Source organism: Frieseomelitta varia, unplaced genomic scaffold, assembly GCF_011392965.1.
Source record: "Frieseomelitta varia isolate USP_RPSP 00005682 unplaced genomic scaffold, Fvar_1.2 scaffold_449, whole genome shotgun sequence".
NCBI lineage: Eukaryota > Metazoa > Arthropoda > Insecta > Hymenoptera > Apidae > Frieseomelitta > Frieseomelitta varia.
Window position 1 is genome coordinate 50,467 of NW_025110200.1, and position 17,557 is coordinate 68,023.

General features: G+C 36.8%; 1 protein-coding gene across 3 annotated transcripts in view; it reads left to right on the forward strand.

The window, feature by feature from the left end:
- The window catches only part of LOC122532354, a 35,157-nt gene extending 17,600 nt beyond the window's left edge, over positions 1 to 17,557 (forward strand). For 2 of the 3 annotated variants that reach the window (XR_006307483.1, XM_043661071.1), the window contains exons 2-3: positions 9,892 to 10,045; positions 15,970 to 17,557. Coding sequence is in view for 2 of the 3 variants with exons in the window: in XM_043661071.1 (XP_043517006.1) it covers positions 9,892 to 10,045; positions 15,970 to 16,114 (299 nt within the window). In the remaining variant the exon portion in view is untranslated. Of the gene's footprint in view, positions 1 to 1,836; positions 3,598 to 9,891; positions 10,046 to 15,969 lie in introns of those variants that run through there. The other variant, XM_043661072.1, reaches the window with a different exon arrangement.

Here is a 17,557-nt window from a genome sequence, read left to right on the forward strand (position 1 = left end):
TTGGTCTTTAGTAGATTAATGTCTTGTACAATGGACAGTTTCATAATTACAGTGGTGATGATCGAGTCAGATTTTATAACGTCGAGCAAATTTTTATTCTATACTTATTTTGTATTTTTTTTTCTTTTTTTTTATTAAGTTTTTATATTACATTTTTCTTGCATTGCTTAAATATTTATTTTTGAATTTCTACCAATGTGTAATATAATTATTTAATATAATTATTTAAAAATTGTGCAATTATTCCTCTTTTATACTCAAATGACATCGCCATCAATGATTAACGCATTAATTAATTGAGTAAAGCGATTACTGTAATTGACAGAAACATAGATTTTATTTATTTAGCGCGCGTAGCTTTTGCAAAATGGTAAACTAAATATGCAATCATGAAACATTTCAAATAACAAGAGATCTAAACTACAAGATTAATTTAAATATCCATGTACAGTATATAATACATGTTGTGTATATTATACAAAACATTCTGAAGCTTCATTAGCACCATTGTGAGATATAATTGGTCAAGTATAACAATAATTAACGTTCAATAATTAATTATTAATTAATCATCGTTATTAAGTAATTAATCATTATTAAGTAATTAATCAGGTATTAAATTTTGTATCATTTTACACGACTATAAAAATTCGATACTGTGAACAAATGAAACGTATATAGGTTCTAATTAAAAAAAAAAAAAAAAGGAAACACTTTGTTAGAAGACAAAGCTGCGTGCCAATACAATTTTTATTGCAGCTGGTTCGAACTTCTTTATATATCAAATTTTCTGTCAATCACGAAAGAAACACGAAGGAGGATCACACAGAGAGAAAGACACACAATGGTGTCGCGGAAAATTATCATGCAATTAAGCAAGAAGAATATCTAGAATTTAATAAATTCGGTTTCCAACGAACCGAAATCGCCCGGTTGCGGGCCGGCAGTGGCGCGGAAATCTGCATGAAATTTGAATACGCGACTCTGCGATGGCGTTAATCTGTTTCGATATTCGGTTACGCCGTTTCTCGCGTTACCTACATTTCTGTAATTCGCCTGGTCGATTCGTAGGGACGGTGTTGAATTCCTTTTGTCCCGTAGAAGCCCGTCCTGCCATTCGACTCGATAACGATATCGAGTTTAATCACTATTGTCCAAGCTTATAACTCGATCGTAGGGAGGGCTCAGAAGCTAATCAATACGAAAGTCACTTTTCGTTTAAAACGAAATCTGCACTGTATAGATAGTTTTGTCGTCGAAATCTTCACTCGATGGGAGAGTTTGGTCATTATACTGTAATCGTTGCAACTGGATCGCGGATTTTTATGCATTTTTATTATATTTTTATGAATGTAACTAACTAGGGGATATTGTTATATTTAATAAATATTTTTGTATCTTTAGATTCTTTTATAAATTAATTATAAAAATCCACGGTCTCGTTACAACTAAACTGTTTCAATAATGAAACGTATGTTTGTCATTTTTAACAGAGAAAATGGCTCCACACTGATTGGTACGTTAAATTCTTCTTAATAATTTATATTTTTAATTTTATTTGGATATTTTTGTCTTCAATATTGTGATTATTTCTTGATCCAGGTAAACAATATTGTTGAGAATTCTAAGTTGATTGGTTGAAGGGATGCTTGGAAAGATTTTGGATACATGTGTCAGTTTATGTGTCTCCGATATCATTATTGTTTCTTCGTTTAGGTGAAAATATTGTAGAGATGGTTGGTCGAAGGGTTGATTCAGTGCTTGAATATATTTGAGAAAGGAAAGGTACGTCAGTTTCTGTGTCTTTTCTGGTTTAAGTGAAATAGTATTATAATTAAGTTCTGACTGATTCAATTTTCAAATGCATCGGATGTTCGTAAAAATTTTATTTCCTGTTACTCTACTCAAGTGAAGAATATCGTACGGAATAAAAGCTCGAGCAAATGAAACAAAAGACTGCAGAGAAAAAGTTCCCTAGGTGTCAGTAAAAATTTTATTTCTGTTCTTAGAAAATCGACAAAATGGCAGGCTGAAATTTCTTTCTAGATTTTACCTCAGTTTTCTTCGAAAACAATTCCTCGGATTGGTATATGACTCGTGTGCTGAACGTTGGAATATTTTATTAGGAAAAATGGCAGAAGCCGTTGATTTCCTGTGACCCGAATGGAGTCGTAAAAATAGAATGGAACAGGTTCGATAATCGAATTATTTTCGTCGTTCAGGTTAAAAAAGGAGAAGGAAACAAGAGATCGAAGTACGAGAGCTTCGACTAAGAGAAAGAAACTTTCTACCAAAAAGAAACTGAAAAAAAGTACTCGCTAACTGACACTGAGAATGCCATAATTAGACAACTACCAATAACAATCGATTAATTTAATTCACCTGATCGCGCGTTTGTTGTCCGTGGTTCACACGACTTATCGAAAGCTATCGATCATTGGACCAAAATGGTATTTTCGTGTCACAGACAATAATACGCGTGTGAATGAAACAGAGAGAGTGAGTAAGTGAATGAGTGAGAGAGAGAATTTAACGACAAAGCTGCCATTTTCAACCCCTAATCGGCACCGTGGATCAAACAAAACTTTCCAACAAAACTCTCGTTGAAATAGAGAACTCGATGGAACATTAATGCACAGATACTCAGAACATCGAGTCAGAAATGTACCGTAGGTATGAATATAATTCCAGCCAATAACCAATCAGACGTATTAAATTGTTCCGGAAACGCCCTACCAATCAATATATATTATCCCCGACATCCAATTACCATGCTTCTCCTTCCACCACTATAACAAATCATGTATACAGTAATACAGAGAGTAATCAATTCGGATTGCGATCGACATAATCGAAACTCGATCGACGGCGTTTAGATCGTAAAGAAATTAATTTATTCTTAATAATAGATAATGAATCGAACATTAGTGCGCACGTTTTCATGTATTTATGTATAAGATACATTCGTATATGTACACGTAATTCGTGGTATATATTCAAGTATATATTTTCGCGACATAACAACAAAGTATGGAAACGAAGCAGAAATATAATTTTTCGAAATCGTTCGATAATCTACGAAATAATATTGCAAACTTCATTCAAAGGTCTCAGTTTAGAGAAAGGAAGAGAGCCAACTTTGAAACCATCTAGTAAACTGTTAGAAATTCATATTTAATCCCACGATTCATCATCTATTGTCACCTCTGTTACTGTGCTTGCAATTAAATTGCAAGATAACGTGCAATCGATTCGTGTATATATACATACCATCGGTACGTCAACGTTGTGCCAAAGTTAAAATTAACCCGAGCGAGAGCAAACAACGTGAAGAGGCAAAGATCCACGGAACGGCGAATAGGGGTTGACTCCTAGGACGTGACGTAACCAATAATCGCAAGAATAATGGTACGATGATGCAACGAACTAACAGTTTCTGACAAAAACAGGATACAGGTTGCCGGCCATGCCGTGGAGCTGGCTGGGGGCGGCGGCGCCATCGGCAGCTGCAGCTGCAGCGGTCGCCGCAGCCGCGGTCACCCCATCCCCTGCAGCTGCACCGCTCGTCCTTGCACCCAGGGCGGCGGCGAGACGAAGGTACAGAGAGAGACTTCTAATAATCCAGCCCGGAAGTGACGCGAGTTTCAACGAAATTCACACACACCAGCACATCTCATTATTCTTCCTTGATGACACAAACCCCCTTGCACAAACCACCCCCTTCTTTTGCTCTTTGCTCCCGTGATTTTCTCCTATCGTAACGCCACAAGTAATCGAACCAATCCAAAGCGCGGAAGTGACGCGCGACCCCTTTTCTTGTTTCTTCGATCCCGGGTGATTTTCTCCATCAAGCAGTGTCCAAATAATAATCTCGGAAGAATGACGCAGAATAAATCGAACAGAAACGCGCGCACACTGGCACACATCGACTATTCTTTACACTTCGCTCTTTTCTCATTGTTTGTTCCTCTAACTTTTGACTCCATCCGTGACGATCAAATAATCTGGCCCGTAAGAGGTGTCGTAAGATTCGACGAAATCACACACACGTGGTTTGCACGTCATTGTTCTTCCCCAATACGCAACCCCCTTACACCTCCCTTCTATTATTCTTTGCTTCTTTGACCTGATTCCTCTGATGCGTCGGGGAGAACGAACGTCTCTCTTGTCATCTGATCGATCTCAGGTGATGCACGAAACTTTTGGAAGTTAATATCACCGCGCGGAGATGTATTATTGTCGAGCCAAAAGGGGGATTGACAGATTTCAAATTCGCGTTCTGTCGTGGACATTTTTTTTTTTTCTTTTTTTTCAATTTCTCGCGACGAAAGGAGGATAGGTTTTGGATTTGTGTAAATTCATAAATTTTTGTAAAATTATAGTTTATTCGTGAGATATATCGTATTATTATTATTGTTATTATTATTATTAAATTAAAATAGAACGAAGTTGAAAGATGGAGTAATGGTACAAGTTAGTTTATTAACATTATTCATAAAATATTGTTTTTTTTTATCATCATCATCACCATTACTATTATTATAAGAAAATACAATGAGATCATTAAAATTGAAAAGATAGAAGAAAGTTAGAAGTTGATAGATCATCAAGTTAAATGGTAAATCACTGATAAATTTTACACGAACAAAGACAATCAGTTCCAGTTCACAGAATTTACTTATTATCGCTGTTGTGCAGAATTTGTTTTCTAAATTTAAAAGAGACTTCTTTCCTCCTTTCGCAAACGCATAAACAGTGTATTAATTACAGATAAGTAGATCTCTTTCTTTTCCCTCAAAGTTTAAAAGTCTGGAGTTAGAACGAAAAGAGAAAGAGAGAGAGAGAGAGAGACATTCTCCCTTGACGAGCCACAAAACCTCAATACCCAAGAGATTGCCTCCATCGAAGAGCTCAAACGAATCTAATTCCTTCGAAATCGAGGATGACCACCCTCCGTGGTCGTTCTCGTTCAACGTCCATTCTCCGAAGATTTTCCCTCGACGAAGGGAGGGAAAAAAAACGTTCGAATTAGTCGGCAATTCTCCACGCTGGGCTGACTTAATTAACAGCGATCGTGTAATGGCTTCATAATCGATGAAGCAGATTAACGGGGGCGCGGTTGAAACGAATTAATTAAAAAGACTACCTTTTTAATTACACGGGAACCCGGCACCTCGAAACCTGCCGCCTATTTCCGGATAATTGAACTATCCTCGCGTTTCCACAAACTACGAATCTATCTATCTTTTTTTAGTTTTTCTTTTTTTTTTTTTTTTTTTTTTTTTTTTTTTTTTTTTTTTATTTCGTGGAACGATTCGTAAAACGATTTGGCCACCGTTCAATCTACCAGAGAAAAGGAATATTTGACAAGAAATCAATGTTGTCCATGTTGATTGCCAAGGTAAAATCTACAGGTTTCGAATAGAGGACGGAATATTTAATTTTTGCGAAATATTATGTTTCAAATTCTTCAAAGTGTAGTTAAAATCTATTTTTCATAGTATTATCTAATTATTTAAAATTGTTTTGTCGAATCTCATCTTATCTTAAACTTCGATCTTCAATGTTTAATTTAATCTTCAACGAAATATTTGCTTCTTATAAAATATTTTGTTACGGTAAAATTAGTATTATAGTACTATTTGTATCGTTTATGTTATTCAAAATGAACAGTTCTATGACAACGCCATAAAATAATGGCACTTTTGTTGTAACGAAATGTATTTTATAAAAATTAAGGATTAAATCAAACATTGAAGATTGAGGCTCGAAAGATAGACTGAAATCGATAACACAAATAAAATAATTGATTAATCTCTTCGATTAGTTCTTCAATCTTATTTTAATAAAACATTTAGAAAAGCCGCCATTGTCGTGACAATCAACTCGTGTTAAGAGGCAATCTCTCTTTCTCTCTCTCGATAAAATTTATCAGAGATTCTCCGCGTTTCTCCCTAGAAATTCCTACTTTCCCTCGCGCCTCTTCTTTTTTTCTTCGGCACTTCGACCTTCTTTCTCATTCCTCCACCCTCGTCGTACAACGCACACAGACAGACAATAACGAATGCGTTTTTCTTCCCTGACAAAAAAGAAAACAAAAAAAAAAAAACACGAGATACACGACACGTAGCAACGAGAGGTTCTCTTCGAGTTCGAGGAACGAGAAACAACGAGAACGGGGAGAATACATCGGAAGCGACGGTGCTGTTACATTCTCACCACGACTACTCGTCGAATACCAGCGTTTCGTTTCTTTTTTTCCACCCCTTTTCTCTTCTTTTTTTTTTTTTGTGTTTTTCTGTTTTTATTCTCCCTCAGCACCGTTGTTGTTCTCTCTGGGGCACGCATTATCGATGTTCCTTTCACGTAATTAGCGAATCCCACACGCCATTTAGGGCGATGTTACACGCGCGACGATTATCGATCTGTGGTCCAACGTGGATTGTGCGTTCTTCTCGTTCCTTTTTTTTTGTTTTCTTCTGTTCGTTTTCTCGTCCCACCGTTTCGACTCTCTTCCCATTCGTTATGACAAATTCTTCGTGTCGTTTCTATCGTATTGTTTCTGATTTTTGTTCTCGATCGAGTAGAGTAGATATAAATATCGTAACGTAGTAAAATACAGTGATACATCAGTAAAATTCCAGTATCTCTAGATATTTTTTTACTGCAACTTAATAATTACAGTATCTTTTGATTTGTTTTAATTTGTAATGATTTTTGTCAAATTTCTATCTGCCAGTGTAGAGTCTCAGAGTCTAAGATTCGTTATTCATTGACAAAGTTAATTAAAATTTGTGTCTCACTTCGAATCTTCATTAGGATTTCTGCTTCGTTGCGTGAAATTTCATAAAAAAAAAAAAAAAATTTTCTTACTCGTGAACGTTGAGTCTCTCGAAATAATATTTCACTCGTGTTTCGAATCATTCGGCAAAAACACGCGCCCATCAATTTCCTTCTTTTTCACTGTTCCGATTACAGTTTTATTTGCCCAAGCGTCGGATAATTCCCGGGAAAATTGAATTCTTGAAATTTTTAGACGTTTCGGCGCACTCGTTATTGAATATATCGAGCTTGTCGCGACCCGTGTTCATCAGCGTACACGAGCCCCAAGAGCCAACATCCGATCGTTAGCCGATTAATTAATTATCGTTAATTGGAGGACGTGCACGTCACGATGAAATCCAACGAAAATCGGCCAACGAATTTTGAATTTCCGCGTGAGAGTTTTCCTTACCGCGTGTATAATTATTGCGAGCGTCAATTAAAATTTTCACCTGGCGATTGAGTCGCAAAAGAACATCGCAAAATACAGCTGACGATGGAGATAAGAAAATGACTCGAGAGAGGATGGGATCGCATCCCGAGACCACAGATCGATCGTATCGTGATACGCGTTGTTCGATACTTTCTTGTTTTCTACTCTGTTTCACGACCCTACCAATGTGTTACTTGGAATGCGCCTGCTGTAAAATGCATCACGCTCTTTTAGTCTTGTTTTCTCTTGACGCACACCCCGAGTTTTTGTATTTTACAATAAATAGCAGACGAACGCCGGTCTGGCTTCTGTAATTATCCAGTCGATCGAAAGCGGTTTCTTCGGTTGTTTTTTTTTTTTTTTGTAACCTCCGTTTTTTTTTTATACTCGCGCTAACCACACGTGCGACACTTGCACGGTAGATGATTGTTTTTTTCTTTAATCATTATTCCGTTGTTGTTGCTGATGATTGTTGTTGTTGCTCGTTGTATCAAGTTTTCTAGCCTGTAACCAGCTGCGCCAGTAATTCCCTCAATTTTGTACTGATCGACGCGGTGGCTTCCGTTTTTCTCGAAGGGAGCGACGAGAGCAAAGATATGAATAACTTTCACTTGGCTTGCTTGGAAAAGTCGGAGATGTTGAAGGTTCGTGTCACTGTTGAGTTTTGTTGTGTTATTAATCCGGATATGACTGAATTTATTTTTCATTTCATCCATTTAGTAATTAATTAAATAACAATTTTTATATATCATAATGAAATTTCTAAATTTTGATCGTCCAGTTATATTCTCAACGATATCATTTTAATTTAATTATAATTGTCAATAATTACATTTGCACGATTCAATACAATTTGATTTTTCTCATTAAAAAATGCCAAATTTACAAGAATCATCAATTGTGAAATTCAAAAATTCATAGAGCGAAGAATACCTTTGACCTTCTCTAAGTGATAAATCCATAAAGAAAATCGAAGGAATTTTTGATCACCTGCAGCAACTAATGATAAAATTAAAACATTCTTATCGCCAAATTCACAACAAATTTCTTCTTCTTCAAAATTCAAAAACTCACGAGGGAGGTAACGAAATTTCACACGAACCAATCTAGTACACATTACTGTCTCAACTCAATAGTAGACATATCTGGATTAATACCGAGAAACTCTACTTTGTCCGACGAACTGAATTACAATAATTAAAAAAAAAACGCTAAGAGCACCTAGCTTTCCCTGTCTGCGAACTTTCTCGCCCTAGTGAGAAAAAGAAACAATAGACGCAACGATAGTGAGACGAGCGCTCCTTGATCCCTTCGAGGCGGAAGTTGAACGTGTACCAACGCTGAAGAAGCGTTGGTTGAGACGCACGCGCGCACACGGTGACAGCTCGGACAAAAGGTAGGCAAGAAACATCAGTTTTTATTGCTCGTCCGGATCAAAAGGGCCAAGAGTGTGCCTATCTGCGATCAATCGAGGCCGGACACGCCGCCGATGCAGCCATTTCCGGGCGCCGAAAGAGCTACCACCCTCCCCCTCTTCCGAGAATTCCATCAGCGAAACGAGCTCGACGAACAACCCCTCGATTTCTTCCTAATTGTCGTTCGAACAGTCGACCGAACATCCCTGGTTATCGAACGGTGAAATGCTCGTCGCCGTGACATTCACACAATTGTTCACCTATTGGACTTCATCTTCTCATCCGAGATATCAACCTCTTTCAGGAGATTTTTCGAGAAACCTCTGAACCTATAGTATCAGGTTTCACAGAGACTTTTTCAGGCAACAAAGTTTTACTATTTATTGTGGTTTCTTAAAAGTCGACGTGTTTCTCGATCGTTTGACGATCGAATAAATTTAAAACGATGGTAAATTTAAAAATTATTCGCCCGTTTCTACGCTTCTTCTCAAATATTCGACGTGTGCCAGATAATGCTCGAGTGTTGAGTTCAATATTGGTTTCAAATATGCGACGCGTACTCGACACATTGGACTTGTTTCCAGCTTTTTTCCCCCACATACCTGACGCGTTGCTCGAGTACTCGATGGTAAAATAAATATTCAACGATCGTTCACCTATTTTTCCTAGGTTTCTTTCTAAATATTCTCCATCATCATAAACAGAATTCTCCATCTAGTTTCAAGCTTCTCCCCAATTGCCCGTCTCTCGAGTATTTGACGACAACGTTGTTCGTTTCAGACGTTCGACGTGCTACTCGAGGTACTCGACGATCGAATATCTGACAATGCCATTCGAGCATCCGGCAAAACGAAAGATCACGGTTAAATATCGTTAGCTTCCAACTAAATTCCCATGGGAAGGAACCGCGTCTTCTTCGTGCACGACGAGAGTGCAAAATCGTCCTTCCTCCAATCCTTCTATCGATCGAAAGCTTCCTCCGGTCGCTCTCAATCCCCAAAATATGAAATTCGTCAAATCTCGTCAGATCTCGTCTCGTCGTCGCCTTCGGTTTCACAAATTCCTCTGAATGTTTTATCGAAGTAAAATGACAAACAAGAGAGAGGAAAGGAGAAGCAACGGTTATGGCCGGCAACCAGTGACCAATCCATCGACGCTGTAAAAGCGCCAACAAGGTAGGCAAGCATTCGCATGTTCGTGTGTGTGTGTGTGTTGTTACAGCCGCAGCGTTGAGAGGAGTCGCGATCCAACGTGGAAGAGTGGGCGCAGCGAGGGCGACATTCCCGACCAGTGCAGCAGCGTTAGCCCTCGCCAGGAACCCGGGGCCGCTCGCAGCCGCGGCTGCGGCCACGGCCCTGCACCCCTTCGCACCAGCGTAAGTAGATCCTCACGTACCGCGTCGTCCAAACCGGTGGACCAACCGTGACGACACCGATGGTACCTTCTCGATGTTTCGACGTTCGTCGCGGCGGCTGATTTTTAATCGGCAAGCTTCGCTGGCGATGCCTACGGTGATCCGTATTGGAAACGACGACGAACGTTAACGATGACATTTTATTTTTTTAAATCGTGAATTCGTTGAATTCGAAAATATAAGGACGAAATTTTTCTTTAGAGAGAAAGAGAGAGAGAGAGAGAGAGAGAGAGATGAATTTGTAATTTCGGTGGACGAGAAGTTTTTTTTTTTTTTTTTTTTTTTAATGAGAAACAACGACAAGTAGTGTTAGTAATTTTAAATGTATAATAGGAACATCAGTCGGTTTTTTGAGAAATGAATTTTTTTAATAGTTTGTTTTTTTTTTTTTTTTTTTTTTTCTTAATGAGAAAGAGATAACGTTACAGTAGTTTTGTGTCGCTTTTTTGAGAAATAAAATAATGACAGTAGACGTTTGTTCCATTTGACGAGAAAGAACATGATAGATAGTATATATATATATATATAATTATTTATTTATATATATAATTCTAACTACATCATGGCTCTTTCTTTTACAAATGAATTTGCGATCGAATTGATTGCAATGGGGGTATTTTATAAAATAGAAAAAAAAATGGTAAATTGGTGTACAAAATACATATCTAAAATATGTATGTAAAAAATACAGAACGTACCATGGGCGAAAGAAAATAGAAAATTTATTGCCAAAATAAGAACATCCTAAACAAATATTAAAAAAAGAAAACTACAGACTATATGTACAGTCAATTTCAATCTCTTTGCCAAATCATTTGTCACCCTCTTACCAAATGTGATGTTCTCTCTACGTACGAAACATCATTAAAGCTTCCGTCGCGACAAAATTTCATTGTTCGAAGCCAAAAAAATTCTCAGAAAAGCGACCGTTAAACGATATTTAACCTGGCGATTATTGAATATAGAGGGACAGCGTTGAAGAGTAAGGCGAAGTTTTAACACGCGAACAGCTCTATAGCAAAGTGGCAAAGTTCAGTGGATTCGCCGAAAGGAGTCCTGGCGCACGCAGATGCTTTAATTGGAGCGGGGAAGTTTGCAAGTTGAAACAGTCGCGTGACAAAGTTTAAGAGATACACGGTTTGAGTTCGTGGGAATGGAGGGCACGGTGTAGTTCACGAGGTGTTCAGAGACGGCGGAAGAAGTCGTTCGAGTGCTTGTCCCGATAAAAAGTACGGGAATATTCGAGTTGTAGCTTTAACTAGATCGTTTCCGAGTGTGTGCTGTTTCAAAATGGGAAGTCCAGGCTCGTCGAGCAAACTTCCTTTCGTGTCACTTTGAAATTCTTCGTAACGTGCACGTTCGGATAAAACAATCGTTGGAGGAATATGAAAATGAAAAAGTGAGAAAATGATCTCTTTTGCATATGGTAGTGAAAATGAAACGAAAACGAAATTTTTTTGCATCGAACGAACAAACTTAATCTGTTAATAAATCCCTGCAACTATTACTGGAATTAAAATTAATAAATTGATGTTTGACAGTGTAGAATGTGAAATCTTTTTTGCGTGTAGCGGATCTTAAAGAAATTATTTTGCTCAAACGAGTGACGATCTCGTCTTCGAATCTTAAAGAAAAATCTACAATCAAACAGCACCACTGAATAAAAAGAAACTCGCGTAATTTTAAACAAGTCAACAGCTATTAAAAGTACGTGCCAACCTTCGCGATTCAACAGATCAATCCTCTCTAACTGGAATCTCATTCGCCAAAGAAATGTTATCAATTGTTAGCATGCGAAGCTCTTCACGCCAACGTAGAATCTAAAGAAACTAAATAATAATTACTGTAAATGAGTCGTTGGATCGATGGTTTTGTAACGGCGCGTCGATGAAATGCAAATCAACGAAATCAAACGATCGAATACGTAAATATGTAACTCTCGAGTTACACGACGTTGTAAACCGGTAGAGGATTAAAATTCATAACGTCGAAACACCAGGAAAGCACTCTGCAACAGAGCCGTTCCATCAGATACCGCGTCGTGTTCCTCGCCTCGTCGGATGAAATATTTTTTAACGAGAATGGGAAATATCCGAGTCACTGACCCAGATTCCCTCTCTCTCTCTCTCTTTCTCTCTCTCTGTATCTATATGACGTTTCTCTTTCGGACGCAACAGCCGGCGACCACATCGCCGCAATTTCGTGTGGAAATTCACACTTCGTTCAACAGCCGATTCAGTTTTCCGTGTCGGGGCCGGTCGATCGTCCACCGTACAGAAATTCCGCCAATTTGCCGCCGCGGATCATCGAGTGTCATCGAAATCCAGCACGCTTCCGGTTGCCCGCCCTGGCCAGTTCTTCTCTTGCACGTGTAGCCACGCTTGTTAATTGAAAATTAGCCAGCATGCATTGACATAAGTTACCTGCGTGATGAAGTCGCAATTGTATTGTTGGATGTGACGAAGGACCATTTCAAGATACTCTACATTATCCTACTAATTTTTATTATATTTTTTTCTACTCTGTAACATTTCTATATTAATATTCTATATTATTGTCTATTGTTATCATTTCCATATTATTCTATAATTTGCGCGAGTGTTCAATGCCAACGTTTCATATTAACATTTTGTTGTTGTCATTCTATAGTAATTTCTATATTATTCTGTAACATTCTGTATGTAAATGTTTTTATGTTCTAACACGTAACTCGGTATATTAACGGAAACTATTGAGAAGAAACATGGACTCTGGAATTTTAATATTGTAAACAGTATACTTCGCTGTATATCAGAAATGTTAAAGGAAATATTTATACTACTAGGCAACTAGTAGTATGAAAATGTCACTCAAGTCCTTCTTGCATCCAACAACACAATTTTCTTTTCCCAGAGAGAAGCTTCTACAAAATGCACTTTCGAACACCTTTTTATCCACGTGGATGAACGAATTTTTACACAACAACAACTTCTTGTCTTCTTTTTGCAAACGTGAAAGTACGATCGACGAATGGTGGAGGAAGCTTGACAGAAATTTAAGAAAAGAATTACAATGAATAAACGTGAGATTTAAGAAAAGAATTACAATGAATAAACGTGACCATTATAAATTTGGTTAGATTGATTGGAAAGCATTTACATAACGCTGACATGTTCGTTATTAAACGAAAGATATTATTGACCGCTTAAAGATATATGTAATTGGAATTAACTTTGATGCTACTTTTTATTATTTTTATTATAATAATTTATTATATATTTATATAATAACTTATTATAATAATTTCCTTTGGACTGTGAAGAATATAGAAATATAAATTTTATATATATTTTTTTTAAACTATTCTTTGGAGAAGAAGTGTAAAATAGTAAAAATGTAAAATACCTAGAAAAATATTTAAATTGAATATTCCAAGTTATCACCTAAATGAATTTTTACACATATAGCTACAATGATACATATACTACGAAAACGAAATATGGAACATGATATTTATAATATTATATTAAACGTGTTCCTTGACCGATTATGACACAAAAATTCAATGCAATACAAATACCTCGTAATTTGAATCGTGTGACTTATAATTACCACTAAAATATTACCAAATTAATAATGCGAAAGTTCAACACTTTTTTGGCAAAATTCTCTAAATACAATTAAACGCGTATAAATTAGAAATCAGTAGTAAAAAATAAAATTCCACCTCCAAAAAAGACACAATACTTAAGCGGTCAAGAAATATTCGCAAGTTACGTCTAGGAATAAATTCTCCCTTGATTTTTGATGATGGAGGAATTTTCATTAGTTCGCCAACGTCGGTGTGCACCAACGAATAGCTTTGTTCGTTAATTAAACAATTCCGCGCTGCGTGAACCAGATAAAACGAGGGGCGGAAGGAGTTGGGGGGGGGGGGGGGGACGGTTTGATGGAAAATTGCAAAACCGTCTATATTTCCGCGTGTCAACCATATTTTCCCACCGATCAATCGTCAGTTTTATTACTCATAAATAAGGGCGGCCGCGCGTTCACAAAACGCGTCGAAATCGTTTGTTACGCTTCCTCGATCCACCGATCACGCCGATCGTAGCGATACGTTTTCAATGGAGGAACACGGCCGGCCCGTGATTTATGAATTTTCGTTCGGAAAGCCCAACGTGATAACCGACGCGACGAATAAACTCGACGGGGATTGTAGAAATATAACGAACACGATGGGGGAGGAAACTTTTCATCTCCACGTCGTGAGATCGATTGGCTTCAAGTGGTATCGTTCTCGTTCGATTCGAAATAGAAATAACGAATTAAAGCATAAAATTGTACATCTGTATCTTCATTATTCATTACGAAGAATACAGACATAATAATTTCATATTGTACAATTGTTTTTTAAGGTCTACTTTTAAATTTAAATTCCATTTTATAAAAACAAATAAATTTATATATGTTTTATAGATTAAATTAAATCGACGAGCATGATTTAATTTCACTTAAAAAGAAAATGCGTAGGTGACAATGTTGGACGATTTTCTATTCTATATCCGGTGACTTGTAATTGACAGAATTGAATAATACAGGCGACAAAGTGCCTTCTAGTCAGATACAGTGCAAAACAATTTAAATAAATTTCTTGCAACTGGATTTATGCCCTATTAGAAAGAAACGGGTGTCTGAATATTTTCGAGCCATGTACAGTGAGTTCAGAATTTCAAAAAAAAAAAAAAAAAAAAAGAGAGAGAGAAATCGTTTCAAATGAAATATCGCGAAACATCGAAGTTTTGATACAACTGTCCTGAATCGAACGAGAGTATCAAAGCTCGATGGATAAATACGTCAGGGATAAAGGATGGTCTCGCGTTCGGTTTCGAAATTTGATCGAACGCTGCAGCGATCCTTTCATTCGCCAAGTGGATGAAATTCATCGAGTCGGCGAGAACGGTATAATTCACGATTCAATGAAAAAGTTAAATCGTATCCTTCGTATGCCTCGAACAAGGAGAGAATACTCGAAGCTCGAATTTATTTATTACTCACGAATGCTTCGTTTACAGGGAGTCGAAGGCAATCAGCGTCTTTTTAACGTGAAAGAACGTGTGCTTTGCAGGCGTTGAAGTCTCCGAAGCGAACGATCGCTCGTTTCTTCGATCGGTTTCAAATTAAATAAATATAATTCGGTTCGTTGATTGAATAAATATATACATTAATGGATATTCATATAGATTTATGGAATATTTCAAAATGTAAAACTGCATAGAATGTGCGTAATGTGAAAGAGTAATATTAAATATTAATAATTAAGGCCCAGTGCTTTCTGTAACGTCGATATTCCGCCAGAAGCAACAGTTTCTATTTATATTATATGTAACATTTAATATAAATCTGTTCTTTTTTTCAAATTATATTCTCAAAAATATGAAAATCTGCCATCTATCTAATAATACATCGTTACATCATTAACAATTTCCTTTCCTTTTTTTTTTTTTTTTTTTTTTGTAACAGCAGAAAAATAAAACAATTTCTCAAAGACAAAAAATTCATAGCCTGTCAGCGGTAGTCCGAAAATAAAATTGACAATTCTTCTCGATAAGTTAGGTAAGATGATTCATTAATCTCGCTTAATCTCAAAGGAAAGAGAAACGCGAGAATGGTGATTTCAAATCACTAGTAATTTTTTAAAAAAATTTAAAAACTGGAAGAGTAAAAGGCACACGTTCGAATTTTCGAGACGGAAAAAATGATGTGTACTGAATCTAAATGAAAAAAAAGGAAAAAAAGAAACGAGCATAGAAAAATATCGGGAAAAGTTTGAAAAGACGCTGGTTGCGTAGAGGGATTCAAAGAAATACGAAAGAAATGTGACTGATCGTGTGATTTTTATTTTGCAGTGTTTATTACGACCCGTTCCTAGCAGCGCACGCGGCGACGCAGGATCCCAACTACAGGCTACAGGTGAGACACGAGATTCCTCTGATTTACCGCCGGAAATTGTCGCCGGTGCTCTGTTTCCGGGGCGCGAGCGGCAACGAATGAGTTTTTAATTAAATCGAGCAACGCCCCTCGGCCAGATTGAAACGTCAGCGCGCTTAATCGATCACCTTTCAGACGCTGCCGATAGATTATCGTGAATTAATTGGTAAACGAACCCCGGTCGATCGTTGTTTGTATATCGATTCATCTTCCTCGATCTACTCGCGACCGGCAGAAAATTGAAACGCGGTTCGACCCTTGAAAAATCCAAATTAATCGGCGTTTTTTTTTTTTCGATCTTTCACCGGTTCAACCCTTCAATGGATTATGACAATTATTTTGTAGCAGCAATTACTCTCACGTATATGAAAAAATAAACGATAAAAAATTGTCCGAAAGTATTCGATGCATTTTATGAATACATATATTAGCGTGTGTGCTGTATGAAAAGGTTTTGAAATTTCATTCGGCATTACGAGATACTGGTTAAATTTCAAAGAAATGTGAAAATACAAAATATTTAGTTTTACAGAGATAAACAGTCAGTTATCCATTATGTTAGTAAATCTGGATATTTAATGAAATCATACTTAACATTTACTGTATGCTTGAAATGTATATTAATTTTCTACTAAACTATTATAATAAATATCTTGTAACATCAGTATAATCATCGTGTCTCGTTACAATATTCATGATATCTCAAAATGTTTTATATAACAAACACGTGGATATAAATGTTCAAATATGAATTTTATCATGAATTTCATTAACTTTGGAAAATATATTCAATACAGAAGCTGGAAATCCGTACTACTAACAGTAAATCGATTGTATCAAAACAAGAATATTTTTCCATTTTACATTTATTTATTAATTTTATAGTTATTTATTAATCTTTTAATTCTCTGGACTCTTACAATGCTGAAAGAATATTTTTGATAAAATATCCTCTGTCTGGATATTTTTCCTTCCCCTCGAAAATTGAATTTGTCTCACCGTAGAAGGGTTGAACTACTGAAAATTCAACATCCGAACAATATTCAATGTAACAACTCGATGATGAAAATTTATCGGAGAGATTGCAACGATCAAAATCAACGGAACATCGTCAAAGGCACGATTGAAAATTCGTCACAGACAATGATTCCAGCACTCGAGTATAAAGTAGCCTTTGTACACTTCGATCGACCAGGAAACGGCGTTTCCACGTGACAATGGCGGAACCGGTCGGACGTTCTTATCCTCTAGCAAAAGAGAAAAAGAGAGAGTGAGTTCATTGTTACCTCTAAAAAAAAAAAAAAAAAAGGGGGGGAAAACCGCTTTTTTTTAATCAATACCCGGCTCGATTCAACGCACTCGAAACGTTGTCTATCGCGTCGCGGAAACAGAGCACGAGACGTTCGAAAAAAAAAAAAAAAGAAAAACTTAGAAAAGCGTAAAAAAGGAAAGGATAAAACGAAACGTCGAAACGAACAGAAAGAAACAAAAGAGCTATAGACCAAA